The 18,831-nt window shown below is 37.2% G+C and overlaps 1 protein-coding gene across 1 annotated transcript in view; it reads left to right on the top strand.

The window, feature by feature from the left end:
• The window catches only part of THOC1 (THO complex subunit 1), a 50,563-nt gene that overhangs the window by 12,415 nt on the left and 19,317 nt on the right, over positions 1 to 18,831 (top strand). Inside the window, exons 8-11 of the mRNA XM_059039966.2 lie at positions 10,067 to 10,149; positions 13,115 to 13,188; positions 15,070 to 15,178; positions 16,369 to 16,500. Coding sequence (XP_058895949.1) covers positions 10,067 to 10,149; positions 13,115 to 13,188; positions 15,070 to 15,178; positions 16,369 to 16,500 — 398 coding nt within the window. The remainder of the gene's footprint in view (positions 1 to 10,066; positions 10,150 to 13,114; positions 13,189 to 15,069; positions 15,179 to 16,368; positions 16,501 to 18,831) is intronic.

The raw sequence follows: 18,831 nt of genomic DNA, 5'->3' as shown, positions 1-18,831 counted from the left end.
CATCGGCAGGCGAACTCTCAACCGCTGCGCCACCAGGGAAGCCCTATTTGTAGTTTTTTAAGGAACCTCCATACTGTTCTCCGTAGTGGCTGAATCAATTTACATTCCCACTAGCAGTGCAAGAGTGTTTCCTTTTCTCCACACCCTCTCCAGCATTTGTTGTTTCTAGATTTTTTGATGATGGCCAATCTGACCAGTGTGAGATGATATCTCATTGTAGTTTTGATTTGCATTTCTCTAATGATTAATGATGTTGAGCATTCTTTGATGTGTTTGTTGGCAATCTGTATATCTTCTTTGGAGAAATGTCTGTTCAGTTCTTCTGCCCATTTTTGGATTGGGTTATTTGTTTTTCTGTTATTGAGCTGCATGAGTTGCTTATAAATTTTGGATATTAATCCTTTGTCAGTTGCTTCATTTGCAACTATTTTCTCCCATTCTGAGGGTTGTCTTTTGGTCTTGTTTATGGTATCCTTTGCTGTGCAAAAGCTTTTAAGTTTCATTAGGTCCCATTTGTTATTTTTGTTTTTATTTCCATTTCTCTAGGAGGTGGGTCAAAAAGGATCTTGCTGTGATTTATGTCATAGAGTATTCTGCCTATGCTTTCTTCTAAGAGTTTGATAGTGTCTGGCCTTACATGTAGGTCTTTAACCCATTTTGAGTTTATTTTTGTGTATGGTATTAGGGAGTGTTCTAATTTCATATTTTCACATGTACCCGTCCAGTTCTCCCAGCACCACTTATTGAAGAGGCTGTCTTTTCTCCAGTATATATTCTTCCCTCCTTTATCAAAGATAAGATGACTATATGTGTGTGGGTTTATCTCTGGGTTTTCTATCCTGCTCCATTGATCTATATTTCTGTTTTTGTGCCAGTACCATACTGTCTTGATTACTGTAGCTTTGTAGTATAGTCTGAAGTCAGGGAGCCTGATTCCTCCAGATCCATTTTTCGTTCTCAAGATTGCTTTGGCTATTCAGGGTCTTTTGTGTTTCCATACAAATTGTGAAATTTTTTGTTCTAGTTCTGTAAAAAATGCCAGTGGTAATTTGATAGGGATTGCATTGAATCTGCAGATTGCTTTGGGTAGTAGAGTCATTTTCACAGTGTTGATTCTTCCAATCCAAGAACACGGTATATCTCTCCATCTATTTGTATCATCTTTAATTTCTTTCATCATTGTCTTATAATTTTCTGCATACAGGTCTTTTGTCTCCTTAGGTAGGTTTATTCCTAGATATTTCATTCTTTTTGTTGCAGTGTTAAATGGCAGTGTTTTCTTAATTTCACTCTCAGATTTTTCATCATTAGTGTATAAGAATGACAGAGATTTCTGTGCATTAATTTTGTATCCTGCTACTTTACGAAATTCATCGATTGGCTCTAGTAGTTTTCTGTTAGCATTCTTAGGATTCTCTATGTATAGTATCATGTCATTTACTTCTTCTTTTCCGATTTGGATTCCTTTTATTTCTTTTTCTTCTCTGATTGCTGTGGCTAGAACTTCCAAAACTATGTTGAATAAGAGTGGTGAGAGTGGGCAACCTTGTCTTGTTCCTGATCTTAGTGGAAATGGTTTCAGTTTTTCACCATTGAGAACAATGCTGGCTGTGGGTATGTCATATATGGTCTTTATTATGTTGAGGAAAGTTCCCTCTATGCCTACTTTCTGTAGGGTTTTTATCATAAATGGGTGTTGAATTTTTTCAAAAGCTTTCTCTGCATCTATTAAGATGATCATATGGTTTTTCTCCTTCAGTTTGTTGATATGGTGTATCACGTTGATTGATTTGCATATATTGAAGAATCCTTGCATTCCTGGGATAAACCCCACTTGATCATGGTGTATGATCCTTTTAATATGCTGTTGGATTCTGTTTGCTAGTATTTTGTTGAGGATTTTTGCATCTATGTTCATCAGTGATATTGGCCTGTAGTTTTCTTTCTTTGTGACATCTTTGTCTGGTTTTGGTATCAGGGTGATGGTGGCCTCATAGAATGAGTTTGGGAGTGTTCCTCCCTCTGCTATCTTTTGGAAGAGTTTGAGAAGGATAGGTGTTAGCTCTTCTCTAAATGTTTGATAGAATTCGCCTGTGAAGCCATCTGGTCCTGGCCTTTTGTTTGTTGGAAGATTTTTAATCACAGTTTCAATTTCAGTGCTTGCGATTGGTCTGTTCATATTTTCTGTTTCTTCCTGGTTCAGTCTCGGCAGGTTGTGCATTTCTAAGAATTTGTCCATTTCTTCTAAGTTGTCCATTTTATTGGCATACAGTTGCCTATAGTAATCTCTAATAATCTTTTGTATTTCTGCAGTATCAGTTGTGACTTCTCCTTTTTCATTTCTAATTTGATTGATATGAGTCTTCTCCCTTTTTTTCTTGATGAGTCTGGCGAATGGTTTATCAATTTTGTTTATCTTCTCAAAGAACCGGCTTTTAGTTTTATTGATCTTTGCTATCGTTTCCTTCATTTCTTTTTCATTTATTTCTGATCTGATCTTTATGATTTCTTTCCTTCTGCTAAATGTTTTTTTGTTGTTGTTGTTGTTGTTCTTCTTCTTTCTCTAATTGCTTTAGGTGCAAAGTTAGGTTCTTTATTTGAGATGTTTCCTGTTTCTTAAGGTAGGATTGTATTGCTATAAACTTCCCTCTTAGAACTGCTTTTGCTGCATCCCATAGGTTTCGGTTCGTCTTGTCTCCATTGTCATTTGTTTCTAAGTATTTTTTGATTTCCTCTTTGATTTTTTCAGTGATCACTTCGTTATTAAGTAGTGTATTGTTTAGCCTCCATGTATTTGTATTTTTTACAGGTCTTTTCCTGTAATTGATATCTAGTCTCATAGAGTTGTGGTCAGAAAAGATACTTGATACAATTTCAATTTTCTTAAATTTGCCAAGGCTAGATTTGTGACCCAATATATGATCTATCCTGGAGAATGTTCCATGAGCACTTGAGAAAAATGTGTATTCTGTTGTTTTTGGATGGAATGTCCTATAAATATCAGTTAAGTCCATCTTGTTTAATGTATCATTTAAAACTTGTGTTTTCTTATTTATTTTCATATTGGATGATCTGTCCATTGGTGAAAGTGGGGTGTTAAAGTCCCCTACCATGATTGTGTTACTGTTGATTTCCCCTTTTATGGCTGTTAGTACTTGCCTTATGTATTGAGGTGCTCCTATGTTGGGTGCATAAATATTTACAATTGTTATATCTTCTTCATGGATCGATCCCTTGATTATTATGTAGTGTCTGTCTTTGTCTCTCGTAATAGTTTTTATTTTAAAGTCTATTTTGTCTGATATGAGAATTGCTACTCCAGCTTTCTTCTGATTTCCATTTGCATGGAATATCTTTTTCCATCCCCTCACTTTCAGTCTGTATGTGTCCCTAGGTCTGAACTGGGTCTCTTGTAGACAGCATATATATGCGTCTTGTTTTTGTATCCATTCAGCCAGTCTGTGTCTTTTGGTGGGAGCATTTAATCCATTTACATTTAAGGTAATTATCGATATGTATGTTCATATTACCATTTACTTAATTGTTTTGGGTTTGTTCTTGTAGGTCTTCTCTTGTGTTTCTTGCCTAGAGAAGTTCCTTTAGCATTTGTTGTAAAGCTGGTTTGGTGGTATTCAACTCTCAGCTTTTGCTTGTCTTTAAAGGTTTTAATTTCTCCATCAAATCTGAATGAGATCCTTGCTGGGTAGAGTAATCTTGGTTGTAGGTTTTTCTCCTTCATCACTTTAAATATGTCCTGCCATTCCCTTCTGGCTTGCAGAGTTGCTGCTGAAAGATCAGCTGTTAACCTTATGGAGAGTCCCTTGTGTGTTATTTGTTGTTTTTCCCTTGCTGCTTTTAATATGTTTTCTTTGTATTTAATTTTTGATAGTTTGATTAATATGTGTCTTGGCATGTTTCTCCTTGGATTTATCCTGTATGGGACTCTCTGTGCTTCCTGGACTTGATTGACTATTTCCTTTCCCATATTAGGGACGTTTTCAACTATAATCTCTTCAAATATTTTCTCAGTCCCTTTCTTTTTCTCTTCTTCTTCTGGGACCCCTCTAATTCGAATGTTGGTGCGTTTAATGTTGTCCCAGAGGTCTCTGAAACTGTCCTCAGTTCTTTTCATTTTTTTTTCTTTATTCTGCTCTGCTGTAGTTATTTCCACTGTTTTATCTTCCAGGTCAGTTACCTGTTCTTCCGCCTCAGTTATTCTGCTATTGATCCCATCTACAGTATTTTTAATTTCATTTATTGTGTTGCTCATTGTTGCTTGCTTCCTCTTTATTTCTTCTAGGTCCTTGTTAAATGTTTCTTGCATTTTGTCTATTTTATTTCCAAGATTTTGGATCATCTTTATCATTATTCTGAATTCTTTTTCAGGTAGACTGCCTATTTCCTCTTCATTTGTTAAGTCTGGTGGGTTTTTACCTTGCTCCTTCATTTTCTGTGTGTTTTTCTGTCTTTTCATTTTGTTTACTGTGTTTGGGGTCTCCTTTTTGCAGGCTGCAGGTTCGTAGTTCCCGTTGTTTTTGGTGTCTGTCCCCAGTGGCTAAGGTTGTTCAGTGGGTTGAGTAGGTTTCCTGGTTGGGAGGACTAGTGCCTATGTTCTGGTGGATGAGGCTGTATCTTGTCTTTCTGCTGGGCAGGTCCACATCTGGTGGTGTGTTTTAGGATGTCAGTAGCCTTATTATGATTTTAGGCAGCCTCTCTGCTAATGGATGGGGCTGTAGTCCTGTCTTGCTCTTTGTTGGGCACAGGGTGTCCAGCACTGTAGGTTTCTGGTCGTTGAGTGAAGCTGGGTCTTGGTGTTGAGATGGAGATCTCTGGGAGATTTTTGCTGTTTGATATTACATGTAGCTGGGAGGTCTCTTGTGGACCACTGTCCTGAAGTTGGTTCTCCCACCTCAGAGACACAGCCCTGACGCCTGGCTGGGGCACCAAGAGCCTTTAATCCACACGGCTCAGAATAAAAGGGAGAAAAAATAGAAAGGAAAGAAAGAAAGAAAGGAAGGAAGAAAGGGAGGAAGAAGTGAAGGAAGGAAGCAAAGGAAGGAAGAAATGAAGGAAGAGAGGAAGAAAGGGAGGGAGGAAGAAAGGAAGGAAGAAAGAAAGAAGATAAAATAAGGTAGATAAAATAAAGTTATTAAAATAAATAATTATAAGCAAAATTTTATATAAAAAAAAAACGGGACACTCAGAACCCTAGGACAAATGGTGAAAGCAAAGCTATACAGACAAAATCTCACACAGCAGCACACACATACACACTTATAAAAAAGAGAAAAAGGGGAAAATAATAATATATCTTGCTCCCAAAGGCCACCTCCTCAACTTGGGATGATTCGCTGTCTATTCAGGTTTTCCACAGATGTAGGGCACTTAAAGCTGATTGTGGAGCTTTAATCGATGCTTCTGAAGCTGCTGGGAGAGACCTCCCCCTCTCCTCTTTGTTTGCACAGCTCCTGGTGTTCAGCTTTGGACTTGGCCCCGCCTCTGCACGTAGGTCGTCCGAGGGCGTCTGCTCTTTGCTCAGACAGGATGGGGTTAAAGGAGCAGCTGATTCGGGGGCTCTGGCTCACTCAGGCCGGGGGTGGGGGGCACGGATGCGGGGCGAGCCCGAGCCCGTGGTGGCAGAGGCCGGTGTGATGCTGCACCAGCCCGAGGTGTGCCGTGTGTTCTCCCAGGCAAGCTGTCTCTGGATCCCAGGACCCTGGCAGTGGCAGGCTGCACAGGCTCCTGGGAGGGGAGGTGTGGAGAGTGACCTGTGCTCGCACACAGGCCTCTTGGTGGCGGCAGCAGCAGCCCTAGCGTCCCGCGCCCATCTCTGGTGTCCGCGCCAACAGCCGCAGCTCGCACCCGTTTCTGGAGCTCCTTTATGGGGCACGCTTGATCCCCACTCGCTTGCACCAGGAAACAAAGAGGCAAGAAAAAGTCTCTTGTCTCTTGGCAGCTCCCTGCCCATCTCTGGAGCTCCTTTAAGCGGCACGCTTAATCCCCTCTCCTCTTGCACCAGGAAACAAAGAGACAAGAAATAGTCTCTTGTCTTTTTGGCAGCTCCGCGCCCGTCTCTGGAGCTCCTTTAAGCCGGCGCGCTTAATCTCCTCTCCTTGCGCCCCAGGAAGCAAAGAGGGAAGAAAAGGTCTCTTGCCTCTTCGGCAGCTCCAGACTTCTCCCGGACTCCCTCCCGGCTAGCCGTGGTACACTAACCCCTTCAGACTGTGTTCACGCCGCCAACCCCAGTCCTCTCCCGGCTTCCGACCGAAGCCCGAGCCTCAGCTCCCAACCCCTGCCCTTCCCGGCAGGTGAGCAGACAAGCCTCTCAGGCTGGTGATTGCCGGTTGGCACCGGTCCTCTGTGGGAATCTCTTCGCTTTGCCCTCCGCACCCTGTTGCTGCGCTCTCCTCCGCGGCTTCAAAGCTCCCCCCATCTGCCACCCGCAGTCTCCGCCCGTGAAGGGGCTTCTAGTGTGTGGAAACCTTTCCTCCTTCACAGCGCCCTGCCACTGGTGCAGGTCCCGTCCCTATTCTTTTGTCTCTGTTTATTCTTTTTTCTTTTACCCTACCCAGGTACGTGGGGAGTTTCTTGCCTTTTGGGAAGTCTGAGCTCTTCTGCCAGCATTCAGTGGATGTTCTATAGGAGCAGTTCCACGTGTAGCTGTATTTCTGATGTATTTGTGGGGAGGAAGGTGATCTCCGCGTCTTACTCTTCCGCCATCTTCTCTCCGCCCCTCGTCACTTTCTTGATAGTGTTGTTTGCAGCAAAAAAGTTTCAAATTTTGATGAAGTTTAATATATCTATTTTTTCTTTTGTTGCTGGTGCTCTTGGTGTCATATCTAAGAAACGGTTGCCTAACCCAGCAGTCCCTGACCTTTTTGGCACCAGGAACTGGTTTTGTGAAAGACAATTTTTCCACGTACTGGGGTTGGTGGGGGGGATGGTTCAGGCGATAATTCTAGCGATGGGGAGCGGCAGATGAAGCTTTGATTGCTGCCTGCTGCTCACCTCCTGCTGTGCGACCCGGTTTCTAACAGGCTGTGGACAGCTACTGGTCCACGGCCTGGGGGTTGGAGACCCCTGGCCTAACCCAAAGTCACAAAGATTTACATCTACATTTTCTTCTAAGAGTTTTAGCTCTTACATTGAGGTATACGATCGATTTTGAGTTAATTTTTGTATGTGGTGTGAGGTGGAGTTCCAATTTCATTCTTTTTATATGTGGATACCCAGTTGTCCCAGCACCATTTGTTGAAAAAACTATTCTTTTCCCACTGAATTGGCATCTTGCCTTCTTTTTACCTTCAAAATATAAAGATCAATTGAACCTTAGGACCTTGGCACTCTTTCTGCTGTCTGTAATCCTTTTGTTCATTATTGTCACATTACTGACTTTTGCTGTCACCGAATCTCAGTTTAAATTTTACTTCCTTAGAGAGTCTGTCTTTGAGCATCTCATCTAAACCTGCCACAACAGTTACCCATTATCACCACCTGATTTCAAATCTCTTAGAATTTAGCACCACCTGGCATTTTCAGTGTGATTGTGTTGTTCACCTCTGTATTTTCTGTGCCTAGTAACTTCTAATAGCAGATATCTAGTCGCTATTTAAATATTTGATGAATGAAACTCTATCTCTTTGTGAAATGAAGTGCTCCTTCATAAGTACTGATTTATGATTTCTTTTTCTGGAATTTACAGAAAACATAAGAACAAGGTTTCAATTCTCAGCCATTCTTTAGTCCTTCCTGTTTATCTCCAGCCTCTACTTTAAAAAAACATTTCAACCTCTTTTTCAGTACACTACATTCCTAAATTGAGAAGACATAGAGAAATCACTTTTTTCTTATTAACTAGTTGAAAGACTAACAATATGTTGCTAACGGTAGCTTTAAACTATATATATATCTTTTAACAAATTATATTTTTAAATTTAATTGTTAAATTATAAAATTACCCAAGCTTGTTTCAGAAAATTTGGAAAATGAAGGGAAAAAGAATTCACAATCCTGTCACCCTAACATAAGCTAGGTTGGCATTTGGGGGTATCTTCTTGCAGTATTTTTTCTTTTTTTACATTTGTAAATGCGTAAGATTCACTAGAGTATATCCCAAGACCTTCAGAAAGCTGTCTTAACATGTAATTTACCCATTAAATTTAGTAAAGTATGACTGAGATTTTTAACCTAAGAATTATGGCATGTGCTTTGTTGAGTAATAAAGAGAAAATGGGCAAGGATATTTTAAGTAGTCAGTGCTAAATGGTCAGCATACTAGCTTTTAAAAAAAACTTCTTGTTTTAAAGTAACTTTAGACGTGAAGAGTTGCAAAGATAGTATAGAGTACCCAAATAGCTTCACCTAATGTTAACCTCTTACATACCATGGTACAGTTATCAAAACTAAGAAATCAACATTGGTGCAGCACTGTTAGCTACAGACTTTATTTGGATTTTACCAGTTTTATCACTGCTTTCTTTTTTAAGGATCCAATCTGGGATCCTGTATTACTTAGTTGTGATATCACTTTAATCTCAGTCAGTGACAGTTCCTCAGTCTTTGCTGTTTTTTCATGACCTTGACAGTTTTGAAGAGCACTGGTCAGATAACTTGTAGAATGCCCTTCAATTCATGTTTGTGTGATGTTTTTCATAATTAGATTGAGGTTATGGATTTGGGGAAGAAGACCACAGAGGTGATGGGCCCTTCTCAGTGCATCGTTTCAACATGGTATTGATGTGTCTTTTTACTGGGGGTGTTCTTTTTCATCACTTATTTAAGATATTATCTTTGATGACCATATTTCTCTACTCCAAAGTTACTATTTTCCCCTTTGTAATTAATAAATATTTGGAGGGAGATACTTTGAGGCTATGCAGATACTTTTTCTCCTTAGACCTTTGCCGCCTGAGTTTAGTACTGTTCATCAGTGGATCTTGCCTGCAGTGATTATTATTAGGTTGTCCTGGTGGTGATTTTCTATTTCTTTCATTCCTTCTACGTTTATGAATTGGGATTCTTCTCTAAAGACACGTTGTCTTGGGAATTCCTGGGCAGTCCAGTGGTTAAGACTCTGCGTTTCCAATGCAGGGAGCCTGGGTTTGATCCCTGGTCGGGGAACTAAAATCCTACAAGCTTCACAGTGCAGCCAAAAAAAAAAAAAAAAGAAGAGTTGTCTCTTCTCCTTTGTTTACTTGTAATTCAGTCATCTATTTCAGTATGAACTCATGGATATTTATTTTACATGGGTTATAATCTCATAATATCATTATTTACTTTGTTGCTCAAGTTTTTATCGTTTTCCCCATTGGGAGCTCTTTCATGTAGGCGAAGATAGTCCAGGCACATCTTGTATTTTCCCTGCCCAACCCCTAGAATCAGCCACTTCTCCAAAGAGCCTGATTAGTTTTACTTAAAAATGGTATTTAGAAAACAAGATCTGGGACCTAGATAATGCTAATTGTTACTAGAATGTCACTGCTTCTAAGCCCTCTCAGTGGACAGAGCTTGGAAAGAAACATATGTATACTAACATGTATATGTAAGCATCTGTATTTCTGTATCTGTCTACTTTTTTTTTAATGACCAACAACAAAAACAATGCTATCATAGTGACTGATAACTTGTGAGTCTAATCTAGCACCAATAGACCTGCTTATTTATAACTTCTTTCCCTGACAATAAGAAACCTGGCTCTCACTATATTTCCTATAAATATTGTTATACAGTCACACTTTTTGAATAATACAATTTCTATTTGTGCTTCAGCAAAATTATAAATTACTACATATTGCATTCTGTAAAATTGTTCTAGAATATTCATAAATAACAAGGATCAATATATCTGTTACAGTGTATACAGAATTCGGCATACTCTAAAGGCACCTTAAAGAAATGAATTTTAGAAAGAATTTGAAAATCAAGTGTGATGTTATTCTGACTTGATCTTTTGCTTAATTATGGATTTATCATTTTATGTATTTTGGTTATTTGACAACAAAGTTATATTCTTAAACAAGTTTAGGTGTTTAATGAATTTGCTTTGAAAATTTTTTTTTTTTAATAGGTCTTAACTTGCAGAGTCAGTTTAATCTGGAAAATGTCACTGTTTTCAATACCAATGAGCAGGAAAGCACATTGGGTCAAAAGGTGAGGCTGATATGAAATCTAACATAACATATTTTAAGTTTGTTATTGAGATAACTCAGATGAATGGGTCTTATAAATCAAAAATTTTAAAAACCTTTATTTTCAATTTATAGAAATCATATATATTCTATGTAGAAAAAAATGCAAAGTAGAAATATTTAAAATAAAAAGTACAGTTATGCCATAATCCAAGGCCCCAAAGATAACCACTCTTAACATTCTTTTTTTGTCCTTACAGGACTTTTTGTGTGTATGTAGTTTTATTCCAAAATTGAGGTCATATAATACATACTGTTCTGAAATTCACTTTCTTCTTTTAAAAGTATGAAATGGTTGCATTTCTTCATCAGTACATTTAGATTTGTCTGTGTGTTTTATTGTCTCATAATAAGTCTTTGGATATATCAGTCTCCTGTCACTGAGCATTTAGATAATCTCTAATAGTGAAAACTTGTTAACAACATTATAGTAAATAGTATTTTGTATATCATTGCTAAATTATGCAGGTGTCTCCTTAGGATAAATTTCGATAAGTGAAATTTCTGTGTCAAAATAAATGCATATATCAAATTTTGATAACTGTTGCCCAGGTACTTCTCAAAAAAGTTGTACCCATTTATACCACCCCAAGTGGCACATAGAGAATGCCTTCCCATTTCCCCACAGCCTCACGCCAACATGGGGAATTAACAGTTTTTAAAAATTTTTGCTTAATTGATACATACTTGAAAGGTAAGTCATCTTTGTTTTAACTTACATTTCTTTGGTTATTAATGAAGTCGAGGAACTTACTGTATGTTTATTGGAATTTATTTTTCTTCTGTGCTGATTAGAAACAATGAGGAAGAGAATTGCCTATTCATGACATTTGCCCATTTTACTGCTGAAACGTCTTTTTCTGTTGATGTGTAGAAACTCATTATATAGAATATTATTAATTCATTCCTACTGTGTGTTGATACATTTTTTTCCTCAGTTTATGGTTTTTCTTGTAACTTTATAGTTTTCTGTATGGAGCTATTAAATTTGGATATAGTAATATTAACATTTGCTGGTCTTTTGTTTTAGTGTTTCTAGCCTTGTGTCATACTGAAGGCTTCCACTCCACAGGAGTATATAATTCTTTGTTTTCTTCTGGTGCTTTTATGATTTAATTTTTTCTTTTAAATCTTTTACCCAGCAGGAAGGTTGGAGTTTGGAGTAAGTTAAGTTATAATTTAATTTTTTCTAAATGGTGAGCCAGTTATCTCAGAACGATTTGTTAAATAATCCATCATTTGCCCACTGTTTTTTTCAAAAGGACATCAGCAAGATCAACTTTATTTTTAAAGATTATTTATTTATCTATCTATTTATTTATTTATTGGTGCGTTGGGTCTTTGTTGCTGTGCACAGGCTTTCTCTAGTTGCGGCAAGCTGGGGCCACTCTTCCTTGCAGTGTGCAGGCTTCTCATTGCGGTGGCTTCTCTTGTTGCAGAGCATGGCCTCTAGGCGCGTAGGCTTCAGTAGTTGTGGCACGTGGGCTCAGTAGTTGTGGCTTGCGGGCTCTAGAGCGCAGGCTCAGTAGTTGTGGTGCACGGGCTTAAGTTTCTCCACAGCATGTGGGATCTTCCCAGGCCAAGGCTCGAACCTGTGTCCCCCTGCACTGGCAGGCAGATTCTTAATCACTGCGCCACCAGGGACACCCCCTAAGGATTATTTTTGATGTGTCCAGAAGACAGTCCAGAACTGGCAAATTTTTCGACATTCAGCACTTGCTCTTCATTTAGGAACAAGTTATAAAGTTTAAAAATTATTAATTAGATGTAACTAATATTTCACTGAATTAATCAGAGTACTTTACGTAATTAATTTATCCCTTAAATTATAATCATTGTCAATTTGGAAATGATATTGACTTTAAGATTTTTCAAAATCTGCCTTTCCCTTTTACGTATCTTTTAGGTATTTCTTGGACTATTCTATGTAAACTTGTTATTTTAAAGTTGGGGGGGTGGCATGAATTGGAAGATTGGGATTGACATATATACACTATTGATACTATGTATAAAAGAGATAACTAATGAGAGCCTACTGTATAGCACAGCGAACTCTACTCAGTGCTCTGTGGTAACCTAAAAGGGGAGGAAATCCAAAAACGAGGGGATATATGTATACGTATAGCTGATTCATTTTGCTTTACAGTAGAAACTAACACAACATCGTAAAGCAACTATACTCCAATAAAAATTAATCATTAAAAATTTTTTTTTCAATATGGAGCTGTACACCCAGCATATCCTAAAGTGTTCCCAGATAATAAGTGTTATGTGTACAGGTGGGGGAAGATTTTCAAGGTCAAATTAAAGTTGGGGACAAAAACTACTTAAATCACTTTGAGTTATTTACTGTGGTTCTTGGAATCCCTAGTGTACTAATGATCTTCTGTTTTCCAACAAGTCATTGTATACTGTGTTTCCAGTTGTATACTATGTTTCCAAATCATATTTTGCCATAGATTCTCTATTCCCAGAGAGAATGTACTGACTGTGTTTGGAAAAGTACTGGTTTAAAACTTTGTACTGTGTTTTTTGTTGTTATTTTTAATGAATAGGTATTTATATTCTTTTATTATTATTTATCTCTTTGAATATTTAATATTTATTTGTTTATTTAATATTTATTTATTTATCTTGGCTGCAGCTGTTCTTAGTTGCAGCACACAGGATCTTAGTTGCAGCATGCAGACTCTTAGTTGCAGCATGCATGTGGGATCTAGTTTTCTGACCAGGGATCAAACCCGGGCCCTCTGCATTAGGAGCGCAGAGTCTTACCCACTGGACCACCAGGGAGGTCCCTGCACCATGTCTTCATGACTATCTTATATTATTGTCATACTGCTCTTGAGTTCTCGGACCCCTGTCATATAGAATTCTCCTCTGCCTGACAACTGCTTCATGACAGGATGTACATTTTTTAAATTTAGCACATGGAGGACAGAGAAGAAGGAATGGATGTGGAAGAAGGTGAAATGGGGGATGATGAAGCTCCAACAACTTGGTGAGTGTTTAGAAGTTCAGATTTCTTGATTTACAAAGATAATACCTTATGACTTGTCAGGTACTGAGGTGAGAATGTAGACGGGGAGGAAGGAGATCATGCATATAGATTTCTTTTGTTTGTAACTTTAATGTATATCACTTAAAATCACAACTCCAAAATCACTAATGGGCTGTATCAGTTGGTTTCTAAATTCTGTGCAGGCAGTCTGTTGTTCAGGTGTAACCTACCTCATATATATTCATAACATTTGAAAAGCCAACCCATAGGCAACCTACGCACTCCTTCCCTTCTCCCTTCCATTTCATTTTGAGATCATGGTGCTGTGTGGATCACTAAACCTACTTCCTGTTTCCCCATATAAAATTACAGTCTTACTTGAAATATTTGTATGGGCATGAAGCTTAGCACAGGTGCTAACTGTAATCCATAGGTTCAACTTGTTAAGGTTGATTTGGAAAGAATGGAGTAAGATAGTATACAATAGTGTTTACAGACAAAATTAATTTTACAGAGGTGATGTTAAAAATTTTTGTGGACATTTAAGGGTATGAAACAGTTGATACCTCATGCATTTTTGACATATGGTTACTACTTAAAAGACTTTATTGGCCGTTTTTAGTAATATAGAGGATTTTGCTAATATAAACTCTGAAATGTCTTTTAAAATTAAAAATTGAAGCATTCTGTAGTGTAATGATTGCTTGTAAAATTAAAAATTAAAATGTCTTGACCCATATGCTAACACATATATATGGAATCTAAAAAAAATGGTTCTGATGAACCTAGGGGCAAGACAGGAATAAAGACACAGACATAGGAATGGACTTGAGGACATGGGGAGGGGGAAGGCTAAGCTGGGACGAAGTGAGAGAGTTAACACTGACATATACACTACCAAATGTAAAACAGATAGCTAGTGGGAAGCACCTGCATGGCACGGGAGATCAGTTCAGTGCTTTGTGACCACCTAAGGGGTGGGATAAGGAGGGTGGGAGGGAGACACAAGAGGGAGGTGATATGGGGATGTACGTATGCATATAGCTGATTCACTTTGTTATACAGCAGAAACTAACACAACACTTTAAAGCAGTTATACTCCAATAAAGATGTTTAAAAAAAATATGTATTGACACTGAAGATTTGTAATATAGCCGAGTTAGAAATTGAATTTAGTAACGCCATTTTTGTAATACTAAGTTGATATGTACCTAATGTGTTTGTTTCATACTAGGTCTTAGTATGTGGTTAGGATATGATGCCTAGGGCTTTTACCATTAGAGTCAAATTAACATTAGCTTAAACAACATAGAAATTGTTTTCTTTCTCATGTAAAAGTCTGAAGACAGGTGTTCAGGGCTGATCCATTAGCACTCTTCAGGGAGATTGTCTAGGGACCCATGTTCCTTCTAACTTAGTGTTCCACCATGCCTTGGTATTTGCTCTTTTTCATATAGTCCAGGATGGTTCATCATCATATCTGCATTCTAGCCAGCAAAAAGGGAAAAGGGAAAATGGTAAAATATGGCCCATATAAGACATATGACTTCCCACTCCCCACTGACTGGCCAGAATTTAATCACATGGCCACGCCTAGTGCAGGAGAGGTTGAGAAAGAGAGCCTTAAATTCTGAATGTATCCAGCCAAAATTCAGAGGTTCTACCACTGAAGATAAAGAGGGGAATAGGGGTCTATGAACTCCCTGAAATTATTTATAGATGTTTATATAAATATTTATGAATTTGTGTACTTTTCTGGGGAAAGAGGCCATGGCTTTCATTAGCTTTTTCAGAGGATTTATGACCCAAGAAAAGTTAAAGCATTTAGATATTTCTAAAAGAACTTAAATGATTTATTTAATATAACATTTATTTTATCAGCTCCATTCCAATTGATTACAACCTGTACCGAAAATTTTGGTCACTTCAGGATTACTTTAGGAACCCTGTGCAATGCTATGAGAAAATTTCATGGAAAACTTTTCTCAAGGTGAGTTGCCAATTACAGACTACCAAAAGCCCAATATTTTATAGCTAATGGCAGAGTCAGAACTTGACTCTTGTCCAGCATACTTTTCACTATATAATTCTCTCTCTTATGTTTTTATACCTATTTCATAATATAGAAGCTAAATTGTAAATTAATATATAAACAATTGATTTTGAGAGTAGTTTATAAATGACTTGAGGATTTAAAATTTAGTAATTACAGCCTTGGTTTTTGTTTTTGTTTTTTTTTTAACATAGTGAGTATTGTCAACATGAATTGATGAACTTTTGCAGAATACATCCTGCCTTTGCACAAAATTATTTCAGCTATCCTCTAAGAATAGGACTCTGCATACTATGGTTTTGGACCACATCCAGCCTACTGCCTACTTTTGCAGACAAAGTTAATTTTGTCACACAGCGACACCAATCATTTACGTGTTATCTGTGGTTGTTTTTGTGCTATAATGGCTGACTTGAGTAGTTGTGATTGAGACCATTTGAGCCATATAGTCTAAAATATTTACTATCTGACTGTTTACAGGAAAAGTTTACTAACCTCTTTTTTATAAGAATTCTCTGTATTTCTTTTTCTTGGCTCCTTAAAGGTCAGTTTGTCCTTTTTGTTGTAATCAAAATCTGAAGTTAATAGGTAGCTTTTAAAAGTATCATGGTGTGTTTTCTGTGTTACTTTTTAAAGTTTTTATTTTATATGCAGTATCTTTTTTTTCCCCATAACTATTCAAATTCAGATTAAGTGGTAAGTGAGAAATCATCTGGAATTGTTCCTCAACTGGATAGGCTTTGACATCATTTTTTTATTTGGTCACAGTGTTTAGCATAAGAAATGCTTGAGAGTTTCATGGCTGATTAAACAGCTACTTTTACTGGTAAATTTCTGTGTACTCTCAAAGCATTCCTTTCTGTGTTTGCCCCTTACACAAACTGCATAAGAAATCACATTTTTCCAGAAGTAGAGAGTGTATTCCTACTTTTACAGTAACCATGATATCTCACAAAAAATAGTTTTACCCTCATTTTGCTGTCATATTTTTTCTTGTTTAGTGTGCCTTAAGGGTGCATATACGGTTAACTGGGAATAAATTGTACATTATTTTGATAAAGAAAAGCACTAAACAAATGATTGGGCAACAATGCCAAATAAAACTAATTGATATTTTTACTTTGCAGTATTCTGAAGAAGTTCTAGCTGTTTTTAAGAGTTATAAATTAGATGATACTCAGGCCTCAAGGAAAAAGATGGAAGAATTGAAAACAGGAGGAGAGCATGTATATTTTGCAAAGTTTTTAACAAGTGAAAAGGTATAAATCTTTCTTTTTCACTAAGCATAGTAAGAAATGTTTTTATTTTTGTTTTCTCTATTTAGCTGATACCCTTCTAAGTTAAATATAGTAGAAAAGTTTCTTACTTTATTTTTGGTTAAAACTGGTAAATGTTAGTTTGAGAGTCCTATTTCTTCTTGTAGAAGTAAGACTAATTTAATTTCAAAGGTGAAAAGTTGTTCTGCATGTGTCTGTTTTGTAGATTTATTTTGGATTAAATACATTTTAGTTACTTTCAAGTACATATATCCTGAACCTCAAGTTAGGATTTCATTTGCATTTATGAAAATATTTTGTAATTATTTTGCCATTTAGGTACAAATAACGGGTTTTAAAATTCCCTGTTAATCTTATTTACACAGTTTAATAAGTAATAAGTAAATTTTGTTCAGATACAATGCTAAGGCATTATGTAAGTTTCTAGTCAAGATGGCACATTGAGTTTGTGTTTCGATTCACTCCCTCTGCTCCAAACACATAGCAATGACAGGTAAAATATAAAAAGAGAAAACCAAAAAGACAAAGCTGGGTTTCCAGAGACAAGTTAAATATCTTCATACACCAGAACTGCCAAGTAATAAGTGAAAATGAAGCCTTGGGCCTGCTGAATGTATATTCCAAGCAGGTGGTGGCAACCAGGAGCTTGGCTACAGGTGAGACCAGATCCATGTGGGACCAGGAGCCAGAGCCATATTCACTGTTTGAAGCCAGAGACTGGGGTAGAACTTAACCCACTTTTGAAAAGAAGCTAAGGTAGATATTACCAGTCTTCTGCCAAAGGCAGTGGTTTCATAGGAAGTTGTGGGTCTAGTGATAACAAAGGCACAACTTTGTGTCCTCTGCTTGCTCTATGACCAGATATGAGATATCCCCAGTATATTCATGAAACAGCTGTTGCAAAAAGTCATCATGAGACTGTTTTCCAGACTTGGGCCCATGGACCTGGTAAAAGAAAGTGCAAAACTACTAGATAGGAAAAGGTATACACAGAGATAACGAAGAAGAAATAAGCAACAATCCCAAAACAAAAGCCTTCCATTCAAAACTCTCTGATAAATTAAAATTCTGAAATCCAGTGCTAAGAAAGATCGCCAACAAAATCAACTATTGGGATATATGTTTGTTTATTTTAGATACATAGCCTGACCAAGACTTTAAAATATATATGTTTTGGATAATCAAAGAGATAATTGATAGTATAGCATCCATGGAGAGTAAGAAATTGTGAAACTGAAACATTTCAGTTGAAATGAAATAGGACAGTTTAATATAACAACTAATTGGGATTCTTAAAAATGAAAAAATATGATCATTGAAACCAAAGCACAGCACATAGAATTAAACTACAATTTGGACATAGATGACAAGAGTGCTAATGATGAGAAGTTCACCCAGAACACAGCACAGAGACAGATTTTTTTGTTAACCTGAAAGCAGTTAAGAGCCATGGAAGATAGATTGAGAAATTGTAGCATATATCTAAGTAGGATTGCCAAAGAACAAAATGGAGAGAATATTGGAGGAACTAAAGGACTGAAGGAAGTCCCAAGTTCTCAGATTAAAAGTGTGCTACAACTACCAAGCAGGATAAAGAAAGATGAATCCATACTTCAGTACATTATGCTGTAACTGCAGATATAGAGAGAAAACCTTAAAAGTCACCAAAGAGGGGAGGAAAAAACCGCAAATATACTGGAAAGGAACAGATTTCTAACAGTTATCAGTAATAGATACCAGAAAACAGTGGAGAAATATTTCTGAGAAAAAACTGAGTCCAGAATTTCATACCCAACTAAATGCACTCAAGACTGTAGATGAAATAAAGAAATTTTCATTCTAAGACCAGGAAAGTATACCACTCTAAGACCGTCATTGTGAAAAACTACTAAAGGATGATCTTCAGGAAGAAGGAAAGTGAATCCATAAGAAAGGAGTGGAATACAGAAAGCAATTGTGAGCACAGAAATTGAAAAATATTTCAGTTTACCATTGACTAAAAACAAAAAAGTCATAATAACTGATTTTTTAAAATATTTTAATGTAGTATGTAAACTAGATAACAGTAAGAATCAGGGAGGGGAAAACAGATGTTTAGTGAGTAATTTAAGCATGTGCTACAGTCCTTGTAATCCTCAGGAGGAAAAAAGGAATGCTGAATAACTTTAGACATTATTATATTAAAAGGGAAACCACCAAAGGAAAAACAGCCTGTAGCTCTCAAATGGCAAGAGGTTATTAAAAAGGGGACAGGAAGGAATATAGACTACTTTATAAATCCAACAGATGGCAGGAAGGGAGGAAAAAAAAGAG

The sequence above is a fragment of the Kogia breviceps genome, chromosome 15, assembly GCF_026419965.1.
Source record: "Kogia breviceps isolate mKogBre1 chromosome 15, mKogBre1 haplotype 1, whole genome shotgun sequence".
NCBI lineage: Eukaryota > Metazoa > Chordata > Mammalia > Artiodactyla > Physeteridae > Kogia > Kogia breviceps.
The sequence above is the reverse complement of the archived record's forward strand: the minus strand, read 5'-3'. Positions and strand labels throughout refer to the sequence as shown.